This window comes from Plecotus auritus, assembly GCF_963455305.1.
Source record: "Plecotus auritus genome assembly, chromosome: 7".
Lineage (NCBI taxonomy): Eukaryota > Metazoa > Chordata > Mammalia > Chiroptera > Vespertilionidae > Plecotus > Plecotus auritus.
In genome coordinates this window covers 52,607,977-52,634,385 of record NC_137774.1, presented here as the reverse complement: position 1 = coordinate 52,634,385, position 26,409 = coordinate 52,607,977, and the positions used below count along the sequence as shown (strand labels likewise).

Below are 26,409 nucleotides of genomic sequence, written 5' to 3'. Positions count from 1 at the left end.
CCAATCTACTTTCTTTTTTTTTTAAATAAATCTTTATTGTTCAGATTATTACAGGTGTTCCTCTTTTTTTTCCCCATAGCTCCCCTCCACCTGATTCCCCACCCCACCCCATGCCCTTACCCCCCGCCACTGTCTTCATCCACAGGTGTAAGATTTTTGTCCAATCTCTTCCCGCACCCCTCACACCCCCTTCCCCCTGAGAACTGTCAGTCCACTCCCTTTCTATGTCCCTGGTTCTATTATATTCACCAGTCCATTCTGTTCTTCAGATTTTTTATTCACTTGATTTTTAGATTCACTTGTTGGTAGGTATGTATTTGATGTCATTTTGTTGTTCATAATTTTTATCTTTACCTTTTTCTTCTTCTTCCTCTTCTTAAAGAATACCCTTCAGCATTTCATGTAATCCTGGTTTGGTGGTGATGAACTCCTTTAGCTTTTTCTTGTCTGTGAAGCTCTTTATCTGACCTTCAACTCTGAATGATAGCTTTGCTGGGTAGAGTAATCTTGGTTGTAGGTTCTTGCTGTTCATCACCTTGAATATTTCTTGCCACTCCCTTCTGACCTGCATAGTTTCTGCTGAGAAATCAGCTGACAGTCGTATGGGTGCTCCCTTGTAGGTAACTAACCGTTTTTCTCTTGCTGCTTTCAAGATTCTCTCTTTGTCTTTTGCCCTTGGCATTTTAATTATGATGTGTCTGGGTGTGGTCCTCTTTGGATTCCTCTTGTATGGGGTTCTGTGTGCTTCCTGAACTTGTAAGTCTATTTCTTTCACCAGGTAGGGAAAGTTTTCTGTCATTATTTCTTCTAATAGGTTTTCAATATTTTGCTCTCTCTCTTCTTCTGGCACCCCAAAAATTCAGATGCACCCCAAAAATTCAGATGTTGGTACGCTTAAAGTTGTCCCAGAGGCTCCTTACACTATCTTCATATTTTTGGATTTTTTCTTTTTGTTTTTCTGGTTGGGTGTTTTTTGTTTCCTCATATTTCAGATCTTTGGTTTGATTCTTGGGGTACGTTGATCTACAGTTGAGTTTCTGTATATTCTTTATTTCAGACAGTGTATGCTTAATTTCTGACTGGTCCTTTTCCATTTTTTTGGCATTCTCATTAAGATCCTTAAAGGTCTCACTAAGTTCCTCAGCGGTTTTTAGAAGATTCTTGAGTAACCTTATAAATGTGGTTCTGAACTTTATGTCGTCCAGTAGTTTGCTTTCCTCCATTTCTTTCATTCGTGACATGTTTCTTTGTCTCCGCATTTTGCTGCTTCCTTGTGTTGATGGAGTGGCTTAGTGTGGTAGGTGACCTATAGGGGCCAGTAGCTCAGCCTCCCCAATCACCTGAGGTGGATGCCTTTGGTACACCCCTTTGTGGGCTGAGTGCAAAGTCTTAGTGTAGTTAAGCCTTGATTGCTGTTGGTACACTGGGAGGAATTGACCTCCAGGCCAATTGGCTGTGAGGACCCGCTGTGTCTATAATGGAAGAATTGCTGCGCTGGAGACACGCTTATGGTGCAGGACTTGTTTCAGTGGGGCTTTGGTGCTCACTGAGTCTGCCTCCTGAATGTGTCACTTATGGATGTGAGGAGTTGAAATCTGGTGTCTCACACTGACCACTAGGTACACTGGCTTCTGGATCTCCAATGGGGTGCAGGTCAGCTACTGTCTGAGGCCACCCAGCAGGTGCTACAGGGAGAACTACAGTTTTCTCTTCTTTGCTTGGGGTTTGGAGGTTGGAGTTGTCTGACCCGGGCTGCAAGTTTGCTAGGTTAAGCTGCGATAGGGCAGGTCATTCATATGCTAAAGCCGCTGCTTGGAGCTTGGGTGGGTTTGTAGGTTGTGCGGGGCGGGGTCTCAGGGCGTGACTAGGCTAGGGCGTGGCAAACAGCCATGGCTGCTAGTTAGCCAGCTCTGTGTCTCCAACTGAGTCCCCGCGTCCTGTGCCCCAGCACAATAAACAATTATTCCTGCTCGCAGCCCTGCAAGCAAGCCTCCCTCACTTTCCAACCCTATGGCAGACAGTCCAGCTTCTCCCTGTAGGAGCCTGGGTCCCCCGCGTCTCCCCAGAAACTGGAGTTTGGAGTAATCGGGAGCTTGTCTCCCTTCGGGTTGAAAAAAGCAGCGCTCCCAGTGGCCTGTCGCCAGCCCGATTTGCACGCCTCCGTACCTCAGCTTTTCAGCGCTTGTGCACCCCTCAATGCTGTTTGCTCTTTCCTTCTAGTTGTAGAACTTCCACTCAGCCAGCTTTCCCGTGGTTCTGGGTGATAGACGTTTTGTCTTTTAGTTGTAGTTCTGAAATTGTTGTGCGAGGCAGCAGTTTAGGTGTTTACCGATTCCGCCATCTTGGATCCTCTCCAATCTACTTTCTGTCTCCATAGATTTCCCTATTCTGCACATTTCATGGAAATGAAATCATGCAATATGAGATCGCTTGTGACTGGCTTTTTTAAAAATAGATTTTATTTTTTGACAAATATCACATGATCTCATTCATATGTGGAATCTAAAGAACAAAATAAACTGGTGAACAAAATAGATCCAGAGACATAGAAGCATGGAACAGACAGTCAAATCTCAGAGGGAAGGCAGGGGAGTGGGAAGAGATCAACCAAAGAAGTTGTATGCATATATGCATAACCGTGGTCACAGACAATAGTGTGGTGAAGGCCTGGGAGGGGTGCAGCCTAGAAGGGGTCAATGGGGGAGGGGAGGGAAGTGGACATCTGTTATACTTTCAACAATAAATTAAAGAAACAAACAAACAGAAAAGAGGCCTTGTACAGTCTTAGTCTCCTTTCAATATCCTGGAGGCATATCGGAGCAATAGCTATAGTACTGAGTATACTCTAATGTCCATCTTTTATGATGATTTCTGTGTTAATGCAAATCATGTTTTTGTGAGTCAACTCTATGGGTTATTTATTTATTTATTTATTAAAAATATATTTTATTGATTTCAGAGAGGAAGGGAGAGAGAGAGAGAGATAGAAACATCAAAGATGACAGTGTATCATTGATATGTTGCCTGCTGCACTGGGGATTGAGCCTGCAACCAAGGCGTGTGCCCTGACCAGGAATTGAACCCGGGACCTTTCAGTCTGCAGGCCGACCCTTTATCCACGGAGCCAAACCGGCCAGGGCCTTTATTTATTTTTTAAAAAATAGATTTTATTGATTTTTTACAGAGAGGAAGGGAGAGGGAGAGAGTTAGGAACATTGATGAGAGAGAAATGTCAATCAGCTGCCCCCTGCACACCCCCTACTGGGGATGTGCCCGCAACCAAGGTACATGCCCTTGACCAGAATCGAACCTGGGACCCTTGAGTCCGCAGGCCAAGGATCTATCCACTGAGCCAACCAGTTAGGGCCATACGGGTTTTTTTTAATGCATAAACAAGGGTCTTAGCAGATACCATGCTGAGGAGATCATATCCACAAGCATCTTGCCGTATCAAACTTTCAGAACTGTGTCCTTTGTGAAGATCCATTTTAGCTATCAAGATCTTGTTCTCTGTCTTCATGCCCAGGCCTGAGGTTTGCAGTGACATAGGCCTAGTTTACCATCACGGCCAGCACTCATAGAGGTTCCAACTTCCTGGTCAGGGGAAGGGGCAAAGGACGGATTCACACAAACAAACAATTGTTCTGAAGCCACAAGTTTAAGGAACTTTTTGATGAAGGCAATGAGTCCTCGGGTTCGCTTCACAGCATTTTCATGATAGGGTGTCTCCCATGGCCTTTCGCAGGATACCAGTTTTTTTCTTGGTGTCACCGCAGGTTCCTCTGTTCCCGAAAAGACTGCGGCGGAAGAAGTGCGCCCCCGCCCCACTCCTGGCGTGGCTGTACCTGGGGGGACTTCCGTAGGCCCTTCGCTGCCTGTGGGCTTTGCGCCTGGAGTCCCCAGGCTGGCATAGCGTAAGGGGACTCAACTCAGCAGTGAGAGTTGGAATTGCTGGCTACCTTCTATGTTGGGCATGTAGTCTAAAAAATTGATTTTAGAGAGGAAGGGAGAGGAAGAGAGAGAGAGAAACAGCGGGGGTTGGGGGAGAGAGAAGAGAGAGAGAGAGAGAGAGAGAGAGAGAGAGAGAGAGAGAGAGAGAGAGAGAGAGAAATAGCGAAGCAAGACAGAAACATCAGTCTGTTGCCTCCCGAGCTCACCCCAACCAGGGATCAAACCAAAACCAGGCATGTGTCCTGACCAGGAATTGAACCAGCCATCTCTCCATGCAGAGGGCAACGCTCAGCCCACTGAGCACCCGGCCAGGGAGCAACTGGCTTCTGTCACTTAGCCTAATTTTTTAAAGGTTCATCCATGTTGAGCATGTATCAGTACTCTATTCCTTTTTGTGGCTGAATGGTATTCCATTGGATGGAGAGATCGCATTTTATTTTCCCATTTACCAGTTGGTGGACACTTGGGTTGTTTCCACTCAGCTCTTATGGATAAGGCTGCTGTGAACATTTGTGTAAAAGTGTGTGTGGACGTCTGCTTGCATTTCTTTGGAGTACATGGCCGAGTGGAATTGCTGGGTTGAGTGCCTCCCAAATGGCTGCACCATTTTACAACCCACTAGCAGAATATGAGAAAATCCAATTTCTCCACATCCTCACCAAAGCTTGTATTACCCATCTCTTTTATCTGGCCATTCTCGTGGGTATGAAGTGGTATCTCATTGTGGCTGTGGATTTCCCTAATGGCTACCGATCTGAGGACTTTTTATGAGCTGCTTTTGCATTTGGGGTTGTCTGCCCAATTGTCATTGTCACCTGATGTGGTGATGCCTCTGGGGGATTTGAGGGTCTCCCCTTGCTCTCCGTTCCCCCCAAGAGTACAGTAATGCCCTCTGCATTATGATTGGCCACCCAGTCTTTCAAAGCCTTCTTGTGCACCAACTGGGTGCTGGGCACTGTTCTGGATACTGGGATACAGAAAAAAAAATAATAAAGGCAAGATCTCACCCCGTGGAGAGCTCGGTGGGTAAGGGTATGGCTCTGGATTTGAATGGCCTGGGAAGGTACCTAACTTTGCCTAGCCTCAGTTTCCTCATTTGTGAAATGAAGTTACTCTGAGAGTTAAATGTAAAGCACTTAGCATAATGTCTGGCACATAGTGAGTGCTCAGTAGGCATTTGTTATTGTTAAAGGCGAAGCCAGACAATTAATAAATGTTAACAATAATGAATAATGAGTTATGATCAGAGAAGTACAAAGTGTCATGGGAACACGTAGTGGGGACTCCCAACCCAGTTCAGGGTCTAGTACAGGCTACTCAGGGAAAGCGATGTTTTAAATGGAGAGGTGACAGATGAGTAGGAGTTGGCTGGAGTAAGGTAGTGTTTACGTGTGTGTGTATGGTGATTCTGGCAGATGGAACAGCTTGTGCAAAGGCTCAGAGGCAACAGAGGAGAGACTAAAACGTGTTCAGAATGTCTAGAACAGTGCTGTCCAATAGAATTCTCTGTGACGATGGACAAGTTCTGCAATATGATAGCCACTAGCCAACCACATGTGACTATTGAACATTTGAAAAGTGGCTAATGTGACTGTGGAATTGAATGTCTAATTTTATTTTATTATAACTAATTTGAATTTAAATAGGCACCATGGCTAGTGACCACCATATTGACAGCAAAGGTCTAGAGTGTAACAAGGGTGCAATGAGAGACCAAGGAGGGGTGATGGGAACCAGCAGGGGTAGCCCTCGAGGGTGGGGAGCCTTGCCCCACTACACTGGCACCTCCTTTCCCCTTCCTCCTGACAGCCGTGTGGCTCCGACTACCAACTGGCTGACCCATCGCAGGACAGAGAGCTGATGTGGATGTCCCCAGGAGAAGGAGAAGCAAGGAGAGGGGGAGAGGGGGAGGGGGGAGGAGGGAGGGGATAAGGGGGAGGGGGAGAGGGAGAGGGGAAGCAGGACTGTGTGTGGATGATGCGTTTTATTGGTTGGGGTGGGGAGTTAAGCTGGGGAGTGGGGTGATCTGGTTTTATTTTTGGAAGATGCTCCAGTTGCTGTAAGGAGAATGGATTATGAGGGTGAGAGTGGGGCAGGAGTGAAGTGGGGAGACCAGTGTGGAGGTGGCTGCAGTCTCCCAGGGGAGTGATGATAGTGGCTTGGACCAGACACAGAGATAAATTTGGTACATTTGCTCTGTGTGTGTGTGTGTGGGGGGGGGGGGGGTTGGGGGGGTGAGGGAGAGAGAGGCATCCTAGGGCTACTTGGATAGTGGTTGTGTCCCCAAGCATCCAAGGTTGAGTCCAGACCAGGGCAGTACAGCCAGCCTCCCCCCACCCCCACCCCACCCCACAGCTGGAAGTCCCGGAGTCCCCTGGGCCCCAGGCTGGGGGTTAGGGAGGAGGCCCCAGGAGGTGGGAAAGTCCCTTCAAACTGTTGGGTGGGTGGGTGGGGTGAATTCCCTGGGGCTAGGCTGAGCCTCTCCTCTTCCTCTTCCTCTCCTCTCTCCCTCTCTCCCTCTCCTCTCCCTGTCTCTCCCTCTCTCCCCCTCCCCCTCCCCTCCCCCTCTCCCCCTGTCCCCTCTCCCCTTCTCCCTCTCCCTCTCCTCTCTCCCTCTCCCTCTCCTCCTCTCCCCCTCTCCCTATTCCCCTCTCCTCTCTCCCTCTCCCCCTTCCTCCTCCCCCTCTTCTCCCCCTCTCTCCCCCTTCCCCCTCCCCCTCTTCTCCCCCTCTCCCCCCTTTTTCCCTCCCCCTCTCCCCTTCCCCCTCTCCCCCTCCCCCTCTCCTGCTTCTCCTTCCCCTGGGGCCATCCACATCAGCTCTCTGTCCTGTGATGGGTCAGTCAGCCAGTTGGTAGTCGGAGCCACACGGCTGTCAGGAGGCCCGTGGCGAGGAAGGGGAGGGGAGGTGCCAGTGTAGTGGGGCAAGGCTCCCCACCCTCGAGGGCTGCCCCTGCTGGTTCCACGCCGCCCGCAGTGCCGAGGCAGCGGGGGGGGGGGGGGGCGGGGAGCAGGGCGTGTCCTCACGAGGTGTGGCCAGTGGTCCAGCTGGTCAGTCCCTGATGTCCCCCGGCCCTGACAGGAGAGTGCATCCCCGCTCCCACCTTGCGGAGAGCGCGCAGGCTGAGGGTGCGGGACCCCGGGAGCCCCCGCCGGCTGCAGCCCGAGCTAGGGGTGCCGCGCCCGCCCGGCTGTCAGCCTCCGGCTTCACTTCCTCCGCCGCCCGCGCCCTGCAGCCTCCGCTCAGCCTGCGGGGTAAGTCGAGGGCAATGGCGGGGTCCCCAAGCCTGACAGTGAATGATGGGACGGGGTCCCCGAGTGGGCTTCTCGCTTCTCCAGGCCCGAGTGGGGCTCTACTGGGCCCGCTCCTTCCGTCTGGACTGCGAGACTCCTGCCTTTCCTGCGGGGGCCAGGGGGGCTCCGGCGGGGGCGAGGCTGGACCTCAACTGTTGCTGCGGAGGTTGGGAGTGGTGGGGCGGGGTGGGGATATAGGCCAGGCTGAATGGGTCTATCCCCAGAAGCACCCCAGGGTGGGCAGAAAGATTGTGCGTCAGAACTGCATGTTGAGGCATCCAGTCAGGTCCCCGCACCCCCTCCCCCACCCCGTTTCTGTGGGAGCCGGAGCTGGAGGGAGAGGCCCCGGCGCTGGACCTTTGCCCCCTCTCAGGTCCCCTCCTCTTCCCATCTGCGCCTCTGCTCCCAGCCCCCTGACCTCCTGTGGGCACGCCGGCCCTGCAGGCGGCTGGGGCTCAGTCCCGGGGGCGCGGCGCTGGCAGCAGAGCTTCGGCCCAGGGCGGGCAGGGCTGCCGGCCGAGGGCGCTGGGCAGCCTGAGGGTCTCCCCTTTCTGGAGCCCCGAGAGCCTGCGGCGCAGAGAGGGGCGCCCGGTGCCTTCAGAGGGGTCAGGCGGCCCGCTGGGGACGGAAGAGGAGCGTCAGGGGGGAGGTGGGGTAGCCAGGCTCGGCCACAGCTAGCGACCTTGGGGAAGTCACTTCCCCTTTTGAGCTGCAGCTGTTCTGGCAGCAGATGCAGGGTTTCCAAAGGCCCCCCGCCCCCCGCAAGTGCCCTTCGGTGGTGAGAGATGAGCGCCCTGCCCCACCCCGCTACTGCACTTATCTGCGGTGAGGATCAGCCGCTGGACAGAATGTGTGTAGAGAAAGGGTTGTGCTGGTGTTGCGAACACTTGCTACCGCCAGGCCAGGGGCTGTGGCTTCTCAACATCAGGAAGTCCTGGAGGAAAAGTCAGGGACGACCAAGGCCCCTTCTCATGGGACAGCGTCAAAGAGGCAGGCCTGTTGGGTCCTGTTCCCCGCTCTCAGCACACCGCCATCCTCACACCAGAACCTCCCTTCCTCTCCTCACCCGTGGCCTCCTTCCTTCTTCGCAGCCCCACCCCCATCCATGTGGGCTGCTCCCCACACAGTGGGTGGCTCCTACTTAGCTTCTAAACCCCTCTGTCTGCAGCCCAGCCAGACCGCCTACCCCTCCCTGGGTGGAGGCAGGCGGGGCCTCTGATATCTCTCTCCACAGAGGTTCCCCCTGGGCCTCTACCGCCAGGATGGCTTCCGCCTCCGGCCCCCCTCCTTTTAGGCTGGAGACCTATGATGGAGGCCGAGAGGATGGAGCTGATGTGGACAAAGGAAAGCGGGGCCTTGGGGATGTGCTGCCCCCCATGGAGTCACCATATGTGGGCGAGGACCGGAACTTCTCCCCTCAGATCAAAGTGAACCTCAACTACAGAAAGGGAGCTGGTGCCAGGTAAGGCAGCAAATGGGGGTGCAGCTCGGGGTCCCTCACTTCCAGCAGAGCACTGGGTGCCCCTTCCCCACAACCTGCGGGGTCCTCAGTCTGACTGGGGTAGCTCCTGGCCCGGCAGGCTGACCTCTGCTCTGCTCTCTGGGATTGCCCCTTCCAGAACCTTCTCTATTCTTGGCCTTCTGCCTTCTGAGGTCATGCTCTTCTTCAAAGGGACATACTCTTCCAGCTCCAAGTGCTCAACTGACCCTTGCATCCCCCAGTTTATGCCTGGCCCCCACCCTGTCATGGTCCCTATGACAGACACTCCAGTCCAAGGAGAGACTCAAAGACGATTCTGCACCAAGGCTAAGCCTGTCAACCAAGGGATGTGGACTCTGAGATTGTGGATGGCAGGCTTCTGCTGGGAGCACCTTCACTTTGTGTTTCCTGTGATCTATATCAGTTCAGACTGTGTGAGACCATACCTGCCAGGAGTGACTCTTCTAGCCCCGTGGGGAGGGGGGGGGTGCACCTGGCACCCCCCCAGTGTGAGGTCTGACATACAAGTTCTGACCAGGAGACTCTGGCCCTTCCTTCCTCCTCATGTCTGGGACGTGGCCTCCAGCCTTGGCCTCCCAGCCCAGAGCCCCCATGCTGCTTGTGCTGGAGGCCCACAATCAAATGCAGACCAAGACAGGAGAGGCTGCGCACGAGGCTGTTGGGAGCTGGGTAGCCAGCCGGACAGGGAGAATGGGCCCCTTGACACCCTTTGGTATCTCAATCTGTGCCCCTGAGGGGCTTCCTACCATAAGACTGTGATGTCACCCTGAGAAAGGAAGTACTTTGTCCGAATAGACACTTCCCCTGTCTAGACTCCCCACAGGGCCCTAGTCAGTTGCAGAGCCCTTGGTCATGTTGTGGCCATGTGGTCTGCGGGCAGATGATGGTGTGTCTGGCCAGGCGAGGCAGATGTGCAGCTTCTGGGTGTGGAGGAGGCGGGTCCGGCCCTCTCAGTCATGTGGACATGACTTAAAATACAACTGATCCCAACAATCCCCTCACTCATCAGTCGCCAACCATCACTTACTTGGTTGGCCCATTCTATGGGAGTTGTGAAGCTAGGACATGAGGGTCCCCAACGTGTAATAGTCCCCTTTGTCTGTCCCTTCCTATCTGCTGGTCAAGGTCAGGGGCCCCAAGGATAAGCTTGTCTCTGTGAAGGAGTCCAGGAGGGACACTCCTTCCCTTCCCTGTCACCGGACACTGCGAGATTCTGAAGAATTATAAGGCCCCTTCCTGGGCCTTTCCCGGAAGTGTGGCTTCTCAGTAAGACTCAGTGAGCATCTGCTCGGCTTCGGTGCTGGGCCCATGTGTCTCTGAGAAACCGCTGTCTGCCAGCCTAGAATCTCTCTGGGGCTGGGACTCAGGGGCTGGAGTTAGTTAGACAGGCTCTGTGGGAGCCCTGGGTTCTGCATCATGTGACTGGGGAAGTTACTTTATTGCCTTGTTTGTCTAACAGAGAAAGTAGTGATTCCTGACCCCCAGGCTGAAGTGAGTGCAGATACTGCATTACTTGTCCAAACGTGGTTTCTGAGAGGATGAGGGGCTTTCCTTGACCCCTTTGTCAAGGCCAGCGAGGCACACAACCCCTGACGGTCAGCGGGCACTTCTGCAGCCCTGACCTGAACTGACTCTGGCTCAGGGTCCAGGGCAAGTCCCTATGCTGAGACCCAGCCTGTGGGATAGTGAGCCTGTGGAGAGATCATCAAGGCACCTTGCAAACGACAAGGACCGATGCTGGGGAATAGCTGTGATGCCTGGAGCCACCGACATGGGTCCTGTTCCTCCCTCTCCAGGCAGCCTCCACCCCCGCTCCTGAGCTCTGAGCTCTGGGGTCTCCCGCTTTGCTCTGAGAAGGAGGCTCCATAGGCTCCCGGCATGCAGTGCTCACAGGGCTTCCTGAAAGGGCTCCCTGGGATAAGCGCTTTCTGGGGGCGTGGCTCTTCCACAGCGTCAGTCACAAACCACATTCCCGCAGCCAGCTGGATCCAAACCGCTTTGACCGGGACAGGCTCTTCAGCGCGGTTGCCCAGGGTGTCCCCCAGGACCTGGCGGGGCTACTGGAGTACCTGCGCGCCACCAGCAAATACCTCACCGACTCGGAGTACACAGGTAGGCCTGCCCTTCGCAGAGCCCCGTGTCCTTGGCTGTGCTGGCTGGAGGGTCTTGACCATGGTCAGGAGAAGACAAGGGGTGGGGGTTTTCTTTTCCTTTTTTTTTTTTTGTTTAAGGGGGAATGTTCTTAGCAGCAGACCCTCCTGCTGGAATGGCTGCAGGGGGCCCTGCTGACAGAGCCAAGGACTCCCACTTACCTCCCGGTCATGGCTGTGCCGACCACTTCCCACCACCCCACTGGCACCCGGCCGCATGGGTACTTGTGGGCATCCTCAATGCTTCCTTTCTCTCTCTTTCCCCTCCTTCCTTCCTTCCCTTTCTTTCTTTTCCTTCCTGCCTGTCTGCCTTTCTTTATTTCCTTCTTTCTTTGATCTTTTTAAATAACAGCATTATTGAGATACTAGAGGCCCGGTGCATGAGATTCGTGCACTGGGGGGGGGGGGTTGGTTGTCCCTCAGCCCTGCCTGTGCCCTCTTGCAGTCCAGGACCCCTTGGGGGATCGCTGTCTGGGACTCCTCACTCCTTACCACCTGCCTGCAGCGGAGGTGGGAGAGGCTCATGCCACCACTGCTGCGCTGGCCAACTGTGAGCCTGGCTTCTGGCTGAGTGGCGCTCCCCCTGTGGGAGCACACTGACCACCAGGGGGCAGCTCCTGCGTTGAGCCCCCTGGTGGTCAGTGTGCATCATAGTGACCAGTTGTTCTGCTGTTTGGTCGATTTGCATATTAGCGTTTTATTATATAGGACTAGAGGCCTGGGGCATGAAATTTGTGCACAGGTAGGATCCCTAGGCCTGGCCAGAGATCAGGGCCGATTGGGACCTTCCGGCTGCTGGCCAGGGCCTCCCTTTCCTGGCTGCCAGCTGCTGGCTGGGGCCTTACTTTGTTTTGCGCTGCCCCCTGGTGGTCAGCACACATCATAGTGAGCGATTGGTCTCCGGTCGAACTTCCTCGGGGACAATTTGCATATTAGGCTTTTATGTATATAAATAATACACATATCATATACTTCACCCATCTCAGAGCATTCTTTATCCCAAATCTAAATATCTTTATTATTTGGGGCTAATTAGAAAGATAACTTGAGTGTTCTAGAAGATTAAAATAGCAATGAAATGTATAAAGCTGGGGGTAAAATGTCTGTCGTCCTGGACCCCTGTTGATGGTTTGGGATACATCTTTTCAAACTGTTTAAATAGGTTATGTGGCCCTGGCTGATGGGGCTCAGTTGGTTGAAGTCGTCCCGTGCACTGAGAGTTCACAGGTTCGATTCCCAGTCAGGGCACATGCCAGGGTTGTGGGCTTGATCCCCAGGGTGTGCAGGAGGCAGACAATCAATGTTTGTCTCTCTCCCTCTCTCTTTCCCTTCCTCTCTCTCTCTAAAAAAATCAATAAAAACATATTTTTAAAATATTAGGTGTATACTTACATGTATGAGGTCATGTATATACACTCGTTTGTAATGTGCTTCCCCACTGCTTACTACATCTTGTAGCACTTTCCATTTCAGTATATATACCTCTGACTTAGCCACTTTACAACTGCAGAGTTTTCCATTTCGTAGCTGTAGCGTAATCTCATTAACTCATTTCTTACTGATGGTTGTTTAGGTTGTTTGTAGTTTTCGGCCTCCACATAGTGTGCCAGACCCTCTGTGTGCTAAGCATTTTGCATATAATTCCATTTGATCCTTATAATAACCTGGGAACATTCCCACTTTGCAGGAAAACTGAGCTTGAGAGAGGCCAAGTGACCTGACTGACGAGACAGAGCCATTAAGCGGGGAAGCCACTTAACAAGCGCTGTGCCAATGTTATTGCATAGACAACGTTGCACGTGTGACAAATTATGTCTGAAACAATTTCTAGGGCAGAAATGGTAGTCCCCGGAGCCATAATACCCTGCACAATGGCTGTGCTCCCCCCAGTCACGTGTGGCATCTGTCCTCCCAAGGAGCATTTTGGCACTGGGCCCAGCTGCTCCAGGTCTGAGCACCCTCGTGCCCCTTGCCCTCCCCTCCTCCCACAGAGGGCTCCACTGGGAAGACGTGCCTGATGAAGGCCGTGCTGAACCTTCGGGATGGAGCCAATGCCTGCATCCTGCCGCTGCTGCAGATCGACCGGGACTCGGGCAACCCCAGGCCTCTGGTCAACGCCCAGTGCACAGATGAGTACTACCGAGGCCACAGCGCCCTGCACATCGCCATTGAGAAGAGGAGCCTGCAGTGCGTGAGGCTCCTGGTGGAGAACGGTGCTGACGTGCAAGCCCGGGCCTGCGGCCGCTTCTTCCAGAAGAAAAGCCAAGCCACTTGTTTTTATTTTGGTGAGGAGTCTTGATTCAAGTGAGGCCTGGTGGGCGGAGCGGGGTGGCACATGGTTAATGGGTGGTAGAGCTGGCCCTTAAAACCTGCTCTATCTAACCTGGAGGCCCATGCTTCCAACCACCAGGCTGCACAGAGCAGTTTGTCTTAAGAGATGTTTATCCTTGTCTGGCCAAAGAGGCTGCCCACATCCTCCAGCTGGGCCAGGGCTGGGGATGGCTGCTAGAACTGGCATGTGGCCGGAGTCAACCAGACAGGGCCTGGCTAAAGGGCATCTACGTCAGGCAGCAGTGGGCCTGGGTGCTGCTGAAGGAGAGGAAGAGGCAGGGAAGATGGGGACCCTGGTGGCTGGTCCCATGCTGTTCCCTTAGGTGGTAGCAGTTGGTCCCCTCTCCATGTGTCAGAACCGACACGGCTGCCGTCACCAGTGCTCACAGAAGGCACGGTGTGGCCGGGACCTCGGGGCAGTGCTCCATCCTTTCCCCCGGGTGCCTGACCAGCCTCCACAAGGCCTGGCCTCTGCCCAGGGAGTGTGAAGAGTAGGTGGTGAGCGCTGCCCCTGGGCCCCCAGGTGAGCTACCCCTCTCGCTGGCGGCATGCACCAATCAGTGGGATGTGGTGGCCTACCTCCTGGAGAACCAGCACCAGCCTGCCAGCCTGCAGGCTGCCGACTCACTGGGCAACACGGTCCTGCACGCACTGGTGATGATCGCAGACAACTCACCTGAGAACAGCGCTCTGGTGACCCACATGTACGACAGGCTCCTCCAGGCTGGGGCCAGCCTCTGCCCCTCGCTGCAGCTCGAGGACATCCCCAACCTGAGGGGCCTTACACCCCTGAAGCTGGCTGCCCAGGAGGGCAAAATGGAGGTGAGCGGCTGGTCCCCCTACCCCACCTGCCCAGGAAGCAGAAAGAGCCTGAGGAGATGGTGGAAAGCAATGGTTTCCCCACTTTTCAACTGAACACTCCTACTCACAAGAACATTTTCAGCATGCACCTCTGACATGTGTGTTTATTGAGAAACTGTATCTAACTACTGAACTAATACATCACATTATAAAGCACAGGGATTTTCCCCATTTTATTTTTAGTTTTTATTGAATTTATTGGGCTGACATTGGCTTCAATAAATCACAGACAATTTTTAAAAAAGTCATTTGGGCCCTAGCTGGTTTGGCTCAGTGGATAAGAGTGTCAGCCCATGGCCTGAGGGTACTGGGTTCTATTCCAGTGCAAGGGCATGTACCTCGGTTACAGGCTCCATCCTCCACCCAATGTATGTCGCTTACATCAATGTTTCTCTCTCTGTGTCTCTCCCCCTCCCTTCCATTCTCTCTAAAAATAAATGGAAAACTATACTCAGGTGAGGATTAACAACAACAACAAAAAAGTCATTTGGGTTTCTTGATTAGGAGACAATATATTCATGTCCTCGCCTATTCTGCCATTAGACTTGCTCTCGGGTTTTCTTCACCTGGGTTGGTAAGTGTCCTTTATACTGAACAATTAGCATTTTATTTACTCTCACAGTTGCAAAATTTTCTCCCAGCTCAACATTAAAAATTTTTTATGGTGCTTTGCCACACAGAATTGTCACATTTCTAACTTTACAGGTTGTAATTGTCCTTTCCTTTAGAGTTTTGCTATTACTTAATCCTCCGGCAAGGTCATGTTATCTATAACCTTGTGTGTGTGTATTCCACATCCTTATTTTCTCCCAGACTTTCGCAGTTTCACTTTCTTTTTTAAAAAATATTTTTATTGATTTCAGAGAAGAGAGAGAGATGGAAACATCATTGGTGAGAGAGAATCATTGATTGGCTGCCTCGTGCACGTCCCACACTGGGGATCAAGCCCGAAACCCATGCATGTGCCCTTGACCGGAATTGAACCTGGAACCCTTCAGTCCCCAGTCCAACGCTATATCCATTGAGCCAAACCAGCTAGTGCTGCAGTTTCACTTTCAATGCCTACAACTTTTTTTTTTAAGTGCCTTTGACTGGACTCGAACCCAGGACCCTTCAGTCCTCAGGTCGACGCTCTATCCACCGAGCCAAACTAGCTAGGGCTATGCCTACAACTTTGAAGTCATTTTGGTATAAAGAGTAAACACAATCCAGCTCTACCTTTTTTCCAAAATGCTTACCAGTTCTCACTATTGTCAGGGCTGGCTTCATGGCTGACACCATGTAGCTTACAAAGCCCTGAGAGAGCTTAGAACACAGGCACTTTTAAAGGCTGAGATAGAAGTAAACATGAGTAGAACTTTTGCTATTTTATTTCTGCCCTCCAGACTCTGGGTGTGGGAATCTCCCTTTGTTGCCTGGAGGCATGGCTGTGTGGTGCTGTGTGGCCTATAGATGCTGCTCCCCCATCTGCCCCTTCCTTTCTCCCATTTCTCATTTGTGAAACCAAATTATTTCTCTCTTTTTTTTTTTATCCTCACCAGAGGAGTGAGGATTTTCCCCCTATTGATTTTTAGCAAGAGTGGAAGGGAGAGGGAGGGGGAAGGGGGAGAGAGAGAGAGAGAGAGAGAGAGAGAGAGAGAGAGAGAGAGAGAGAGAAACATCAATGTGGGAGAGACACACTGATTGGTTGCCTCCCACACACCCTGATCAGGGGTAGGGATCAAACCTGCAACCCAGGTACATGCCCTTGACTGGGAATCGAATCTGAGACCCTTTGGTACATGGGCCGATGCTCTACCACTGAGCACACCAGCCAGGACACCAAATTGTATCTTAACCTGTTCTGGTTAGGGACCCTTTCTGAGCGTTTATACATACAAGGACCTATGTGTACAGGGTGTGTGCACGCCAGCAGCAGTTCTGCAGACAGAGTACTTCCCAGACTCCCAGGCATGCTGGGAGGTGGCCAAAAGGGCCAAGCTCATGTGACCCGCCCTGCAGATTTTCAGACACATCCTGCAGCGAGAGTTCTCGGGACCATACCAGTGCCTTTCCCGGAAGTTCACTGAGTGGTGCTACGGGCCGGTCCGGGTGTCACTGTATGACCTGGCCTCTGTGGACAGCTGGGAGGAGAACTCGGTGCTGGAGATCATCACCTTTCACTGCAGGAGCCCGGTGAGCCCGCCCTGCAGAGAGCTCCCTGCAAGCTCCTGACCCGGGCTGTCTGCTGGCCCTCGCCTGCCCTATTCTGTGCCAGTGGGTTCCTGACCCCACACTCATCCCACACGCCAGTCCCACCTGCTCTGGACAGGAGAGGCCCTCGGCCACTCCCTAGTCAGGAGGGTGGGGTGGAGGCAGGTGGGAGGGGTCACTCGGGGCTCCCCATCCTCTCCTCTCCATTCCTCAGCCCTTGAACTGAGCCCATGAGTGGGCCCCTGTGTACTCCTGCTGAATGGCCTGGGCGCTCACATTCCCACCCCAGAACCGACACCAAATGGTGGTTTTGGAGCCGCTGAACAAACTGCTGCAGGCGAAATGGGACCTGCTCATGCCCAGGTTCTTCTTCAACTTCCTGTGTTTCTTGATCTACATGCTCATCTTCACCGCTGTTGTCTACTGCGAGCCTGCCCTGGAAAAGGCAAGGCTGGGGAGGGGCGGGGGCATACCCTGGGGAGGCTCCTGGAAATAGCCCTGGAAGAAGCTGGGAGAAGGATCCCCACGCCCACCCCCCCAACCCCGCCTGCATCCTGCGAATGCTGCTGTGCTGAGGATTTGACTGTTGAGTGATCTCAGGCTTTCCAGGCGGGCCAGTGGGATGCCAGCTCCACAGGAGTTAACACTCACCGCATGTGAGACAAGAGTCTAAGTGATAGACTTGTATTCACTTTAATTCAGTTTCACAACAACCATCTGAGATGAACTATTGTCCCCACTTACAGTGGAGGGGAGGGAGGGACAGAGGGTAACTCATCCAGGCTCACACAGGCTGTAAGTGTGGAGATGGGATCTGAACCAGGCAGCCTGGCTTCTTATCCCCTCCTCACAACTGCTCCGTATGGTGGACTAGAATCCAGCGGGCCTGCCTGGAGCCCAGGTTCCCTCTGCTGCTCCAAGGGGCCTCTCCACACCTCAGGCTCAAAATAGGCCCTCAGCTCTGATGCTCGGAGGGTGGGCCATTGGGAGGGGACCCTAGGGCCTAACCTGAGTGTCTCCTCACAGGCCTTCCTCCCCATGAAAGGGACAGTGAGAAACTCCCTGCAGCTACTGGGCCACATCTTGATCCTGCTTGGGGGCGGCTACCTCCTGGTGGGCCAGGTGAGGGCTCCTTCCACTCCCCCACTCCACATGGCTCCCAGCCTGCCCAGGGGCCGCAAGGAGCCTTAGAGCCAGGTAACCACAGTACCTTCGTTTATGGGGAAACAGAACCAGTCCCACCCTGACTGCCTCTGGGCGGTTGAAGGCCTCGCCTGCTGGGGCTGACTACCCTCCTACTATGCTTTCTGGAGCAGGGGTCGCCAACCTTTCGGACCTCATGGACCACTGGTGGTCCACTGTTCTAGACTGCCCATGGTATAGGAAATGGCTCCTATGACTCCTTGCCAGTGCCAGCTCTGCTCCCGGAAAATGGAGCTGGAAGCCCCAGCCCCTAGATCCCTGGACTGGGGCCTTCCTCTCTTGGGGAGCACAGAAAGGTGGGGCTCAGTCCAACTCCCCCAGCAGGGCTTCTGCATTTGAAAATGCTGCAAGTTCGCAGGAGACAGGCTGGGCATGGCACTGAGACTCTCTCAGAGTGGGCAGGACCTGGGCACCAACTCCAGGTCGGCTGGAGCCCAGGGTGGTGCCTTGAGGCAGGGAGAAGGAGGGCAGGGAGCTCCCCCCTTACCATAAGCAGTGCATGAGCTCTTGTTTCGGATCCACACGGAACCAGGAGGCCCTGGCATTGCCTCAGTGTCTGTGGGTGGCTGCACTTTTTGGAAACAGGGTCCTAACCTTTCTTAGCTATCAGCAAAATTCATGAGCTCCTCTGAAAAGTCACAGCAGACTCCCACATGGTGAGAAGGCAGGGGCAGGGGGTGGGAGGGCTGTGTGTGGCCTGGAGAGCAAGTTTCACATGCCTATCCTTCCTCCTGCAGCTGTGGTACTTCTGGAGGCGCCGTCTGTTCATCTGGATCTCGTTCTTGGACAGCTACTTTGAACTGCTCTTGTATGTGGGGCCTCACTCCTCCTTCATCTCAGGCCCTGGAGAGGTGGTGTGGCAGAGGGCACCAAGCAGGCTTTAGAGGGGAGGACCCAGGGCCGGGGGGGTCCCAGGGGGTTGGAACCAGAGGCCAGACTCATGAGTCCAGCTGTCCAGCTTGGGGTTCCCTATGCTCCCATCCATGTAAAGCATTTACTGACCCTCACTGTGCACTGATGGAGCCTGAATTCTTTCTGTGTCTTGTCTCATTGAATCCTCACAAATGCTCTGTGAGTCAGGTGGTTACTGTTACCTCATATTCCCGGGGAGGGAACTGAGGCCCACAGGGGTTAACTAACTAGCTTGGGGTGGAGGTCAGGACCTGATGGAGTCTAGCCCCAGACAGGTGGAAAACTCACCCATCAGAGGCATTGGCCAGTGGGGACTAAGGGGGTCTTGTCAAGTGGCCTGCAAGCTGACCCTGTGCCTGTCCCCATTCAGCCTGGTCCAGGCCCTACTCACGGTGCTGTCTCAGGTGCTGCACTTCCTGGCTATTGAGTGGTACCTGCCTCTGCTTGTGTCCTCGCTGGTGCTGGGCTGGCTGAACCTGCTTTACTATACACGTGGCTTCCAGTACACAGGCATCTACAGCGTCATGATCCAGAAGGTGAGAGGCAGGGGTGGCCCCGCTGCAACCGGACTGGGCAGGGCTGGACATCACACTCCAGCGGGACTCCTTTGGCCTCAGCAGTCAGGTGACTTCTTCCACAGCTCACCTGGGCAGAGGAAAACATGAGTATGTGCATCATGTACCCTTACACTTGCTGAATGTCAGCAAGAGTGTGGGTGTGCACATACCTGCTCTCCAGGGTCTGCGCTCTGCCTACGCAAGCAAATACCTGCACTTGTGTGTTTGCAAGTGTCCACACGGGAGCAAATGCATTCTTGCACACTGAAGGAGCAGAGACTATGCACACAAGCTCATATGCCTGGACATCTGGGCATGTGGATGTGTCTTCATTTATTTATTAAACAAATGTTTAGGAAGTCCATACTATGGGCCAGGCCCTGTTTTAAGTGTTAGGAATATACTATTCTGTTCACTAACAAAATAGACAAGTCCATGCTCTTTTTTAAAAAAAATATATCTTTATTGATTTCAGAGAGGAAGGGAGAGGGAAAGAGAGATAGAAACATCAATGATGAGAGAGAATCATTGATTGGCTGCCTCCTGCACGTCCCTTAATGGGGATCAAGTCCGCAACCCAGGCACATGCCCTTGACTGGAATCGAACCTGGGACCCTTCAGTCCGCAGGCTGACGCTCTATCCACTGAGCCAAACCAGCTAGGGCAGTCCATGCTCTTTTGAAGCTGACGAAATGAAGGCCCTATGAAAACAGATGAGAAGATTACTGACTGCTAACTCCTATGAAGGGAACACAGAAGACAGTGTGATGGAGAATGACCGGGCAGAGGGCTTTAGATAGAGTGGTCTGCAAGACCCCTCTGAAGAGATGGCGACTGAGACCTGAAAGAATGATTCAGCATAGACTCAAGGAAGAAGATTCAAGACAAAGAGAACAGCAAGGAAAAGGCCAGGAGTCAGAACAAGGTTGAAGTGCTTGAGAGGAGCTGGGATGAGTGAAGGAGATGAAGTTGAGGGGGAGTTGTTGCCCATAGGAAGGGGTCTGGAGGCCCAGGAGGATTTAAAAAATTTTTAAATTGTGGTAAAATATACATAAAATTTACCATTTTTACCTTTTTTTTATTATTAATCCTCACACGATATTTTTCCATTGATTTTTAGAGAGAGTGGAAGGGAGGGGAAGAGACACAGAGAGAGAAACATCGATGTGAGAGAGACACATCAATTGGTTGCCTCCCATATGCACCCCACTGAGGTACATGCCCTTGATTGGAATCCAACCCGTAACCCTTTGGTTCACAGGCCAACGCTCTATCCACTGAGCCAAGCTGGCTAGGGCTTAACCTTTTTAAGTGTACAAGTCAGTGGCATTAAGCACATTCACATTGTTGTGCAACCATCACCACCATCATCTCCAGAACTTTCATTTTCCCACACTGAAACTCTGCACCCGTTGCCCTCCCCAGCCCATGGCAACCACATTCTTACTTTCTGTCTCTATGAATTTGATGGCTCTAGGTATCACATAGAAATGGAATCACACAGTATCTGTCCTTTTGTCGCTGGCTTATTTCACTGAGCATAGTATTGTCAAGGCTCATCATGTTTTAACGTGTCAGAATTTCCTTCCTTTTTTTTGGTTGTTTTGTTAATCCTCATCCAAGGATATTTTTTTTCTATTGATTTTTAGAGGGAGTGGAAGGGAGGAAGAGAGGCGGGAGAGAGAAAAACATCGATGTGAAACAGACACATTGATTGGTTGTCTCCTGTAGATGCCTCAGGGATCAAACCTGCAACCCAGGTACATGCCCTTGACCGGGAATTGAACCCATGACCCTTCGGTGCGTGGGGCGACACTCTAATCACGGAGACACGCAGGCCAGGGCAGAATTTCCTTCTTTTTAAGATTGAATAGTGTCCCATTGGATGGATATACCATGTTTTGTTTATCCCTTCATTCATCAATGGACACCTGAGTTGTTTCCACCTTTGGTATTGTGAATAATGTTGCTATGCACATTGATGTGTACAAATATCTATTTGAGTTCCTGTTTCCAATTCTTTTGGGTATATACCCAGATGTGGAATTGCTGAATCATATGGTAACTCTATGTTTAATTTTTTTACCCTGGAGGGTTTTAAGCAGGAAAATTATATGATCTGATGTAGATTTTTAAAAGACCCATTTGCTCAGTGTAGCTCCACAGGGCCTGTGTGTGTGTGTGGTGTGGACATAGGAACTCATGCTCAGGGTCAATGCAGGGGTCTGGGGTCATGTCTGGTGGCCCAGCCACCCACCCCAGCTCCTGGGTCCGTGTGTTCTAGGTTATTCTGCGGGACCTGCTTCGCTTCCTCCTGGTATACTTAGTCTTCCTTTTCGGCTTCGCTGTAGGTAAAGGTTCCCCTCTGGCCTCTGCCCATCCCTTGCTGCCCTGTAAACCCCCAAGTCTGCTGCTGGCCTCCACAGGCTGACGACCCCATTCTACCTTCCTGCAGCCTTGGTGAGCCTGAGCCAGGAGGTCCGGGACTCCAGGGTCCCTGCAAGTTCGAATGCCACAGAGGCAGCGTGGTCTGGGGCAGGACAGGAGGACGGGGAGGGCAGCGAGGTCCCATACCATGGCATCATGGAGACCGCCTTGGAGCTCTTCAAGTTCACCATTGGCATGGGCGAGCTGGCCTTCCAGGAGCAGCTGCGCTTCCGCGGGGCTGTGCTGCTGCTGCTGCTGGCCTACGTGCTGCTCACCTACATCCTGCTGCTCAACATGCTCATCGCCCTCATGAACGAGACTGTCAGCAGCGTCACCACCGACAGCTGGAGCATTTGGAAGCTGCAGGTGCCACTGGAGGCTCCCCTCTCCCTCCCCAAGTTCTGAGTGGGCAGGACCCAGCTGGCCCCAGAGCAGATCCAGGGCCCTGGGTGGTCTTCCCTTGGTTGGGGTGTCCATCATCCACTACTTCCTTCAAAGGGTTGCTGTAAGGCTCGAATAAGCTCATATATCTGAAGCCTTTAGAACAGTGCCTGACACACAGTAGGTGCTCAATGTGTTAGTTATTATCATCATCAAAATTATTATTAAGTATTTCTTGAGTGCCTACTATGGGACTAGGCACAGTTTTAGGCAGGGGTGGGCAAACTTTTTGACTAGAGGGCCACAATGGGTTCTTAAACTGGACCGGAGGGCCGGAACAAAAGCATGGATGGAGTGTTTGTGTGAACTAATATAAATTCAAAGTAAAGGAGCGGAGGGGAGAGCAAGAGAACCGGATAGAACAGCTGGATCCGGGCTGCGGGCTGTAGTTTGCCCAAGGCTGGTTTTAGGTTCTAAATGCATAGCAGAAAACAAGACAAAGTCTGCCCTCATGTAGCTCCTGTCCTGTGCTCAGCATATATTGAGTGGATGGTTTTGGTGGGCGAGGCAGGCAGGCTGTGCAATCAGAGGTCCCTGCAGCTGGGGCTGATAAGGCACCACCTACAGTGGAGGAAGCCAAAGCTGCTCCTTGACCTGGGAAGGCTGGGTGTAGGTCTGGGCAGTTTGTGTAGGGAGAGCCTTGCCCAGGAGGCTGGACTGTGTTACCAATTCACTGTTGACCTTGGGTAAGCCCCTGTCTTCTCTGAGACTCTGTGTCCTTACCTGCAAAGTTCTGTCCCTACCTAATTTGTGTATCAGTGGGCAGGCACATGAGTGGGTTAGAGCAGATGAACTTCTGTACCTGTTGGTGTGAAATTCTGGGAACTGTAATGATGTGATAGCCAGTAATTGTTGAGCACTCTACAAGGAGACTTCCCCTAAGCCACCAGGTCTGTAAGTGAGGAAACTGAGGTTCACAGGGTTGAGGCCGACACCACGCAGGTAATCCAACACTGGAGCTGGATCCAGTCTGCGTGCTCAGTGCACTTAGGCCTATACTGTAAAGTGCATGGCACATCTTCCTGGCTGCTCTGTCTGATGTGTCCTTTGTCCCCAGAAAGCCATCTCTGTCCTGGAGATGGAGAATGGCTACTGGTGGTGCAGGAGGAAGAAGCAGCCGACAGGGGTGAAGCTGAGGGTTGGCACCAAGCCAGATGGTAGCCCGGATGAGCGTTGGTGCTTCAGGTGAGTGAGGGCAGGGGAGGGGGCTGGTGAAGGCCGGCCTTACCTCTCTGAAAGCCAGGGGCAGCTGCCAAGAGCCGGCGGTTGGGAGAGGCAGGACTTAGGAGTGACAGGGGACTGAGCCTGCCCTGGGAAGGCGAGGTCAGGGATGCTGGATCTCATAGGCCAGGGGCTGCCACTGCCTGTCGCTCTGCCTGTCTGGCCATCTGCCTGTCCCTGTGGCTTAAACTGAAGGTCCCTGACCTACTTCTCTGGCCTGGAATCGGGTACAGTTAAGAGGCCAAGAAGCCAGAGGGACCCTCAGGTTATAGCACGCCAGCCTCGCTGTGGCTGGTCTGACCTGCCCTCCCAACTCCCCACATGACCAGGGGCCACAACCCTTTCACAGAGAACAATTTCTCCCATGCCCATGGGAGACCCAGGCACTGAGCGAGGCCACTGGTGACAGATGCACAGACAGAAACACGCTTTTATGAGATAAGAGTTAAGCAAGGAGAGAGCGAGTCTCAGGCAGGTCGCGCAGCCGCACTGCCCCAGCGGGGACACAGGCACACCTGTCCTAAACCCTTCCCTGGATGTTCTGGGAACCCAGGTCGCTGGGGACCGCCTGCAGGGACAGGTGCCTGTTCCTCCCCGCGGGCACCTGGCTCAGGACAGTGGCCACAGCTGCTAGGGCTCAGGGGGCTGGTGGTGGCTGGTGTCTTGTGGAGAGGAGCAGAGAGACCCCATCCTCCTGGCAGTCCCTGTGTCCCCCGAATGTCTGCTCAGCCCACTACCCAGGGCCAGGGCCCCTCCTGGGGCGCAGCAGGTGCATTGGCTCCGCAGCTCAGAGCTGCTCTGCCCCGCAGGTCGGAGGAAGTGAACTGGGCTGCCTGGGAGCAGACGCTGCCCACGGTGCGCGAGGAGCCTGCAGGGCCAGGTGACCCTGGTGAGTAGCCGTGTGGGAGACTGTGTTCCCATGTGTGTGGTCACATGCATGTGTTTGCATGTATGTGCTTGTATGTGTGTCTGCTTGGCCACATAGCTATGCAGAGTCTGGGGCAGGACCTCTGCTGTGGCCACTGCTGAGCTACACTCATTTGAATAAATGCCCCCCTGAAAGTGGAGCGCCCCCCCCGCACCCCGCCGGGCTGGCCTGGGAAAACCTCCAGGCCATTAGTGCTTTCGCAGCCCAGCCTGCACCCCGACCTCCTCACCTGCCTTCACCTGCTCACCTCCCGCCTCTTCACACAGTCCCCTCCTCCTTGCAGGCTCCAACCTACCGCCTGCTTTACCCATTCAAGTGCCAGGGCTGAGCCTGGAGCCCAGCAGGGGAACCAGTTAGGGGGGCCCCTCCCCCCATAGCACAGGTGGCATCTCTCTGGCCCCCACTGGCTCTGTCCTGCTCGGCCCTGATGACCCAAGCACCGAGCCTCTTCCCACCTCCAGCCGGTTCCTCTGTGCCTGTCCCGCCTCTCAGGGCCTGCGTCCTCTCCTTTCCAGCGTGTGAGAGCCCCTCTGTCCCCCCTCTGCTTCCCACCACGGGTGACTCTTTCCTCCCACCCAGAGGCCTCTTCCGAGAATTAGCTCTCTTCACAGCACAGTCTCCTGGAACCTTCAGTAGCTCCCATCTCATCTTCCGTGAGCTCTCTTCCTCTCTGTCCTCATCCTCTTTCAGAAGACTCCACTTGCTTGTGCCTCTGGCCTCAACCCCTCCCATGACAGCCTCCTGCGTCTCCTATGACCCCATGTAGGGGACTCATCTATCCTCCTGCTTCAAAGCCAACTGGCTTCCCAAGTCCAGGGTCCCTGACCCCGGCGGGTTTCCTGTCTGCCCTCTTTGTCCTTAATTCTGAGTCCTGCTGCCCCATCACGTCATTGCCAAGATTCTAAAAGTCAACGTGCTCCTCATCTTGCCCCAAGCATTCCATACCCCACCCTCACACCCCAGTGCCTGCTGGGGCCTCCACCTGGACATCCCGAACAGGAACAGCGGCGGGGCGGCCCTACCAGGCCCATGTCGCTGCACCCACTCCTCACCAGGTGAGAGGCCTTGCCGGCTTTTTGCCCTCCTCCCCCATCTGATGCTAAGTGACCTGGAGACCCCAGGGGCAGCACTTGCCCCTCTGCCCCACTCCTCATTCCTGCTGATTCTGTGCTGCTGCGGGGCTGCTTAACCTGCACCTCGACCTCCAGACAAGTCTTTCTCTCCAGGTTTATCCCACTCCAATTCCTCTTTGTAGGAAAAAACTACACATGGCCCCACTACACAGTGCCTTCCACTGCCTGGAAGGCCACCCTTTCAGTGTGGAGGTCAAGGACCAAAGCTGTTGTCTACCCACCCCACGCTCTCTCCACGTGACAGCCAGTCCAGTCTACAGTGCTTCCTGTCCTTTGCCTTTGCTGGCCTTGGGTCTTCTCTCTGCTGAAGGTGCCCTTCCTTCCTGCTCCTCTGGGTGTCCAATCTGCCCCCGCCCCTGTGGGTGCGGTCCCTCTCTCCTCTGAGCTCCCCGAGCGCCTAACTCTCACTTCCCTCCAGCTCTTCAGCGAGTCTCCGGTGTCCTGGTTTCTAATGAAAAAGTCTGTCTCCTGGGAGGAGGCCCAGCCCAGGCAGATGCAGGGGTTCAGCAAACGCTTGTGGAAGGAGGGAGGCGGGGAGGGGCTGCTGGGGACTTCAGGATCCCCTGCTATCCACAGGCAAGATGTGGTTTCATGGGGGGCCTTCTGCTGTTTCCCTAGCACCTGCCTCCTGGGTACACACCACAAGGGCCAAGTCACAGTGTCTCCTTCCTTTCACAGGCACCAGGGAGAGCCCTGCCCTGGCCGCCTGCCCCGGGAAGGACGGTGCCTTGGAGGAAGACCACCTGCCCCTCCAGCCCCTAACGTCCCACTGACGGCCAGATGCAGCAGGAGGCCGGCAGGACAGAGCCAAGGAATTTTTCTAGGGAACAAATAGAAATAAATATTTTCTCATGACTAATCCCACCAGAGAGATTTGAGCAGAGTTTCCGGCTCCTCGGCTGGTTGACATCTGCATGACTGTGAGCACGAGCCGTGTCTGGGGCTGGGCTGCTTCCGCCTCACCTGGGCACGGGAGACCCTCACCTGCTGCACCCCAACCTTGAGCGGTTCTCTTCCTGGTGCAGGGAACTGGCCAGGTGGCCCGCTGCTCTGGCAGAGGTGTGATAGTGGGCATGCACAAGCGCGGCCATCTCTCTTCCCTCTCCCAGCCCCAGACACCTCCAAGCCACCTGCAAGATGTCTCTCAAAGCCCTTGAGGGCCGCGGCTTAGACTCTGGAGTATTGCTTTCTCTCCCCACTGGGCTTCCTGCTTAGTTTATACCCTTGCAAGCCGTTCTGTGCAGAGCAGGCAGAGGGGACTTCCTAAGACACAAGAGAAACGTGATACCTCTGTGCTCTGAAGGCTTG

General features: G+C 53.7%; 1 protein-coding gene across 3 annotated transcripts; it reads left to right on the top strand.

Annotated features, from left to right (window-relative positions):
• The first annotated feature begins 6,956 nt into the window (after window positions 1-6,956).
• TRPV2 (transient receptor potential cation channel subfamily V member 2) lies at window positions 6,957-25,988 on the top strand. Of its 3 annotated transcripts, XR_013961264.1 has the most exons (16): window positions 7,072-7,204; window positions 8,478-8,705; window positions 10,723-10,856; window positions 12,886-13,179; window positions 13,749-14,047; window positions 16,088-16,261; window positions 16,569-16,724; window positions 17,306-17,401; window positions 18,220-18,290; window positions 18,765-18,930; window positions 21,236-21,302; window positions 21,407-21,744; window positions 22,877-23,004; window positions 23,850-23,929; window positions 25,224-25,411; window positions 25,780-25,907. XR_013961264.1 is itself a non-coding variant. In XM_080681519.1 (15 exons), exons 2-15 carry the CDS (start codon window positions 8,506-8,508, stop codon window positions 25,872-25,874), a joined length of 2,298 nt encoding a protein of 765 aa, XP_080537645.1. In that variant the 5' UTR covers window positions 6,957-7,204; window positions 8,478-8,505; the 3' UTR covers window positions 25,875-25,988. The 3 variants fall into 3 exon arrangements, 2 of the variants coding, with proteins under 2 accessions (XP_080537645.1, XP_080537646.1); XM_080681519.1 differs by lacking the exon at window positions 25,224-25,411 and having other exon boundaries at window positions 6,957-7,204; window positions 25,780-25,988; XM_080681520.1 differs by lacking the exons at window positions 7,072-7,204; window positions 25,224-25,411 and having other exon boundaries at window positions 8,384-8,705; window positions 25,780-25,988.
• The last annotated feature ends 421 nt before the right edge of the window (window positions 25,989-26,409 follow it).

Excerpts from the sequence above, each read along its gene's own strand:
- TRPV2 (XM_080681519.1), top strand. The coding sequence starts at position 8,506 with ATGGCTTCCGCCTCCGGCCCCCCTCCTTTTAGGCTGGAGACCTATGAT. Across the intron at positions 8,706-10,722 it reads AGAAAGGGAGCTGGTGCCAG|CCAGCTGGATCCAAACCGCT; the intron begins GTAAGGCAGCAA and ends ACATTCCCGCAG. Across the intron at positions 21,303-21,406 it reads CCTTTTCGGCTTCGCTGTAG|CCTTGGTGAGCCTGAGCCAG; the intron begins GTAAAGGTTCCC and ends ACCTTCCTGCAG.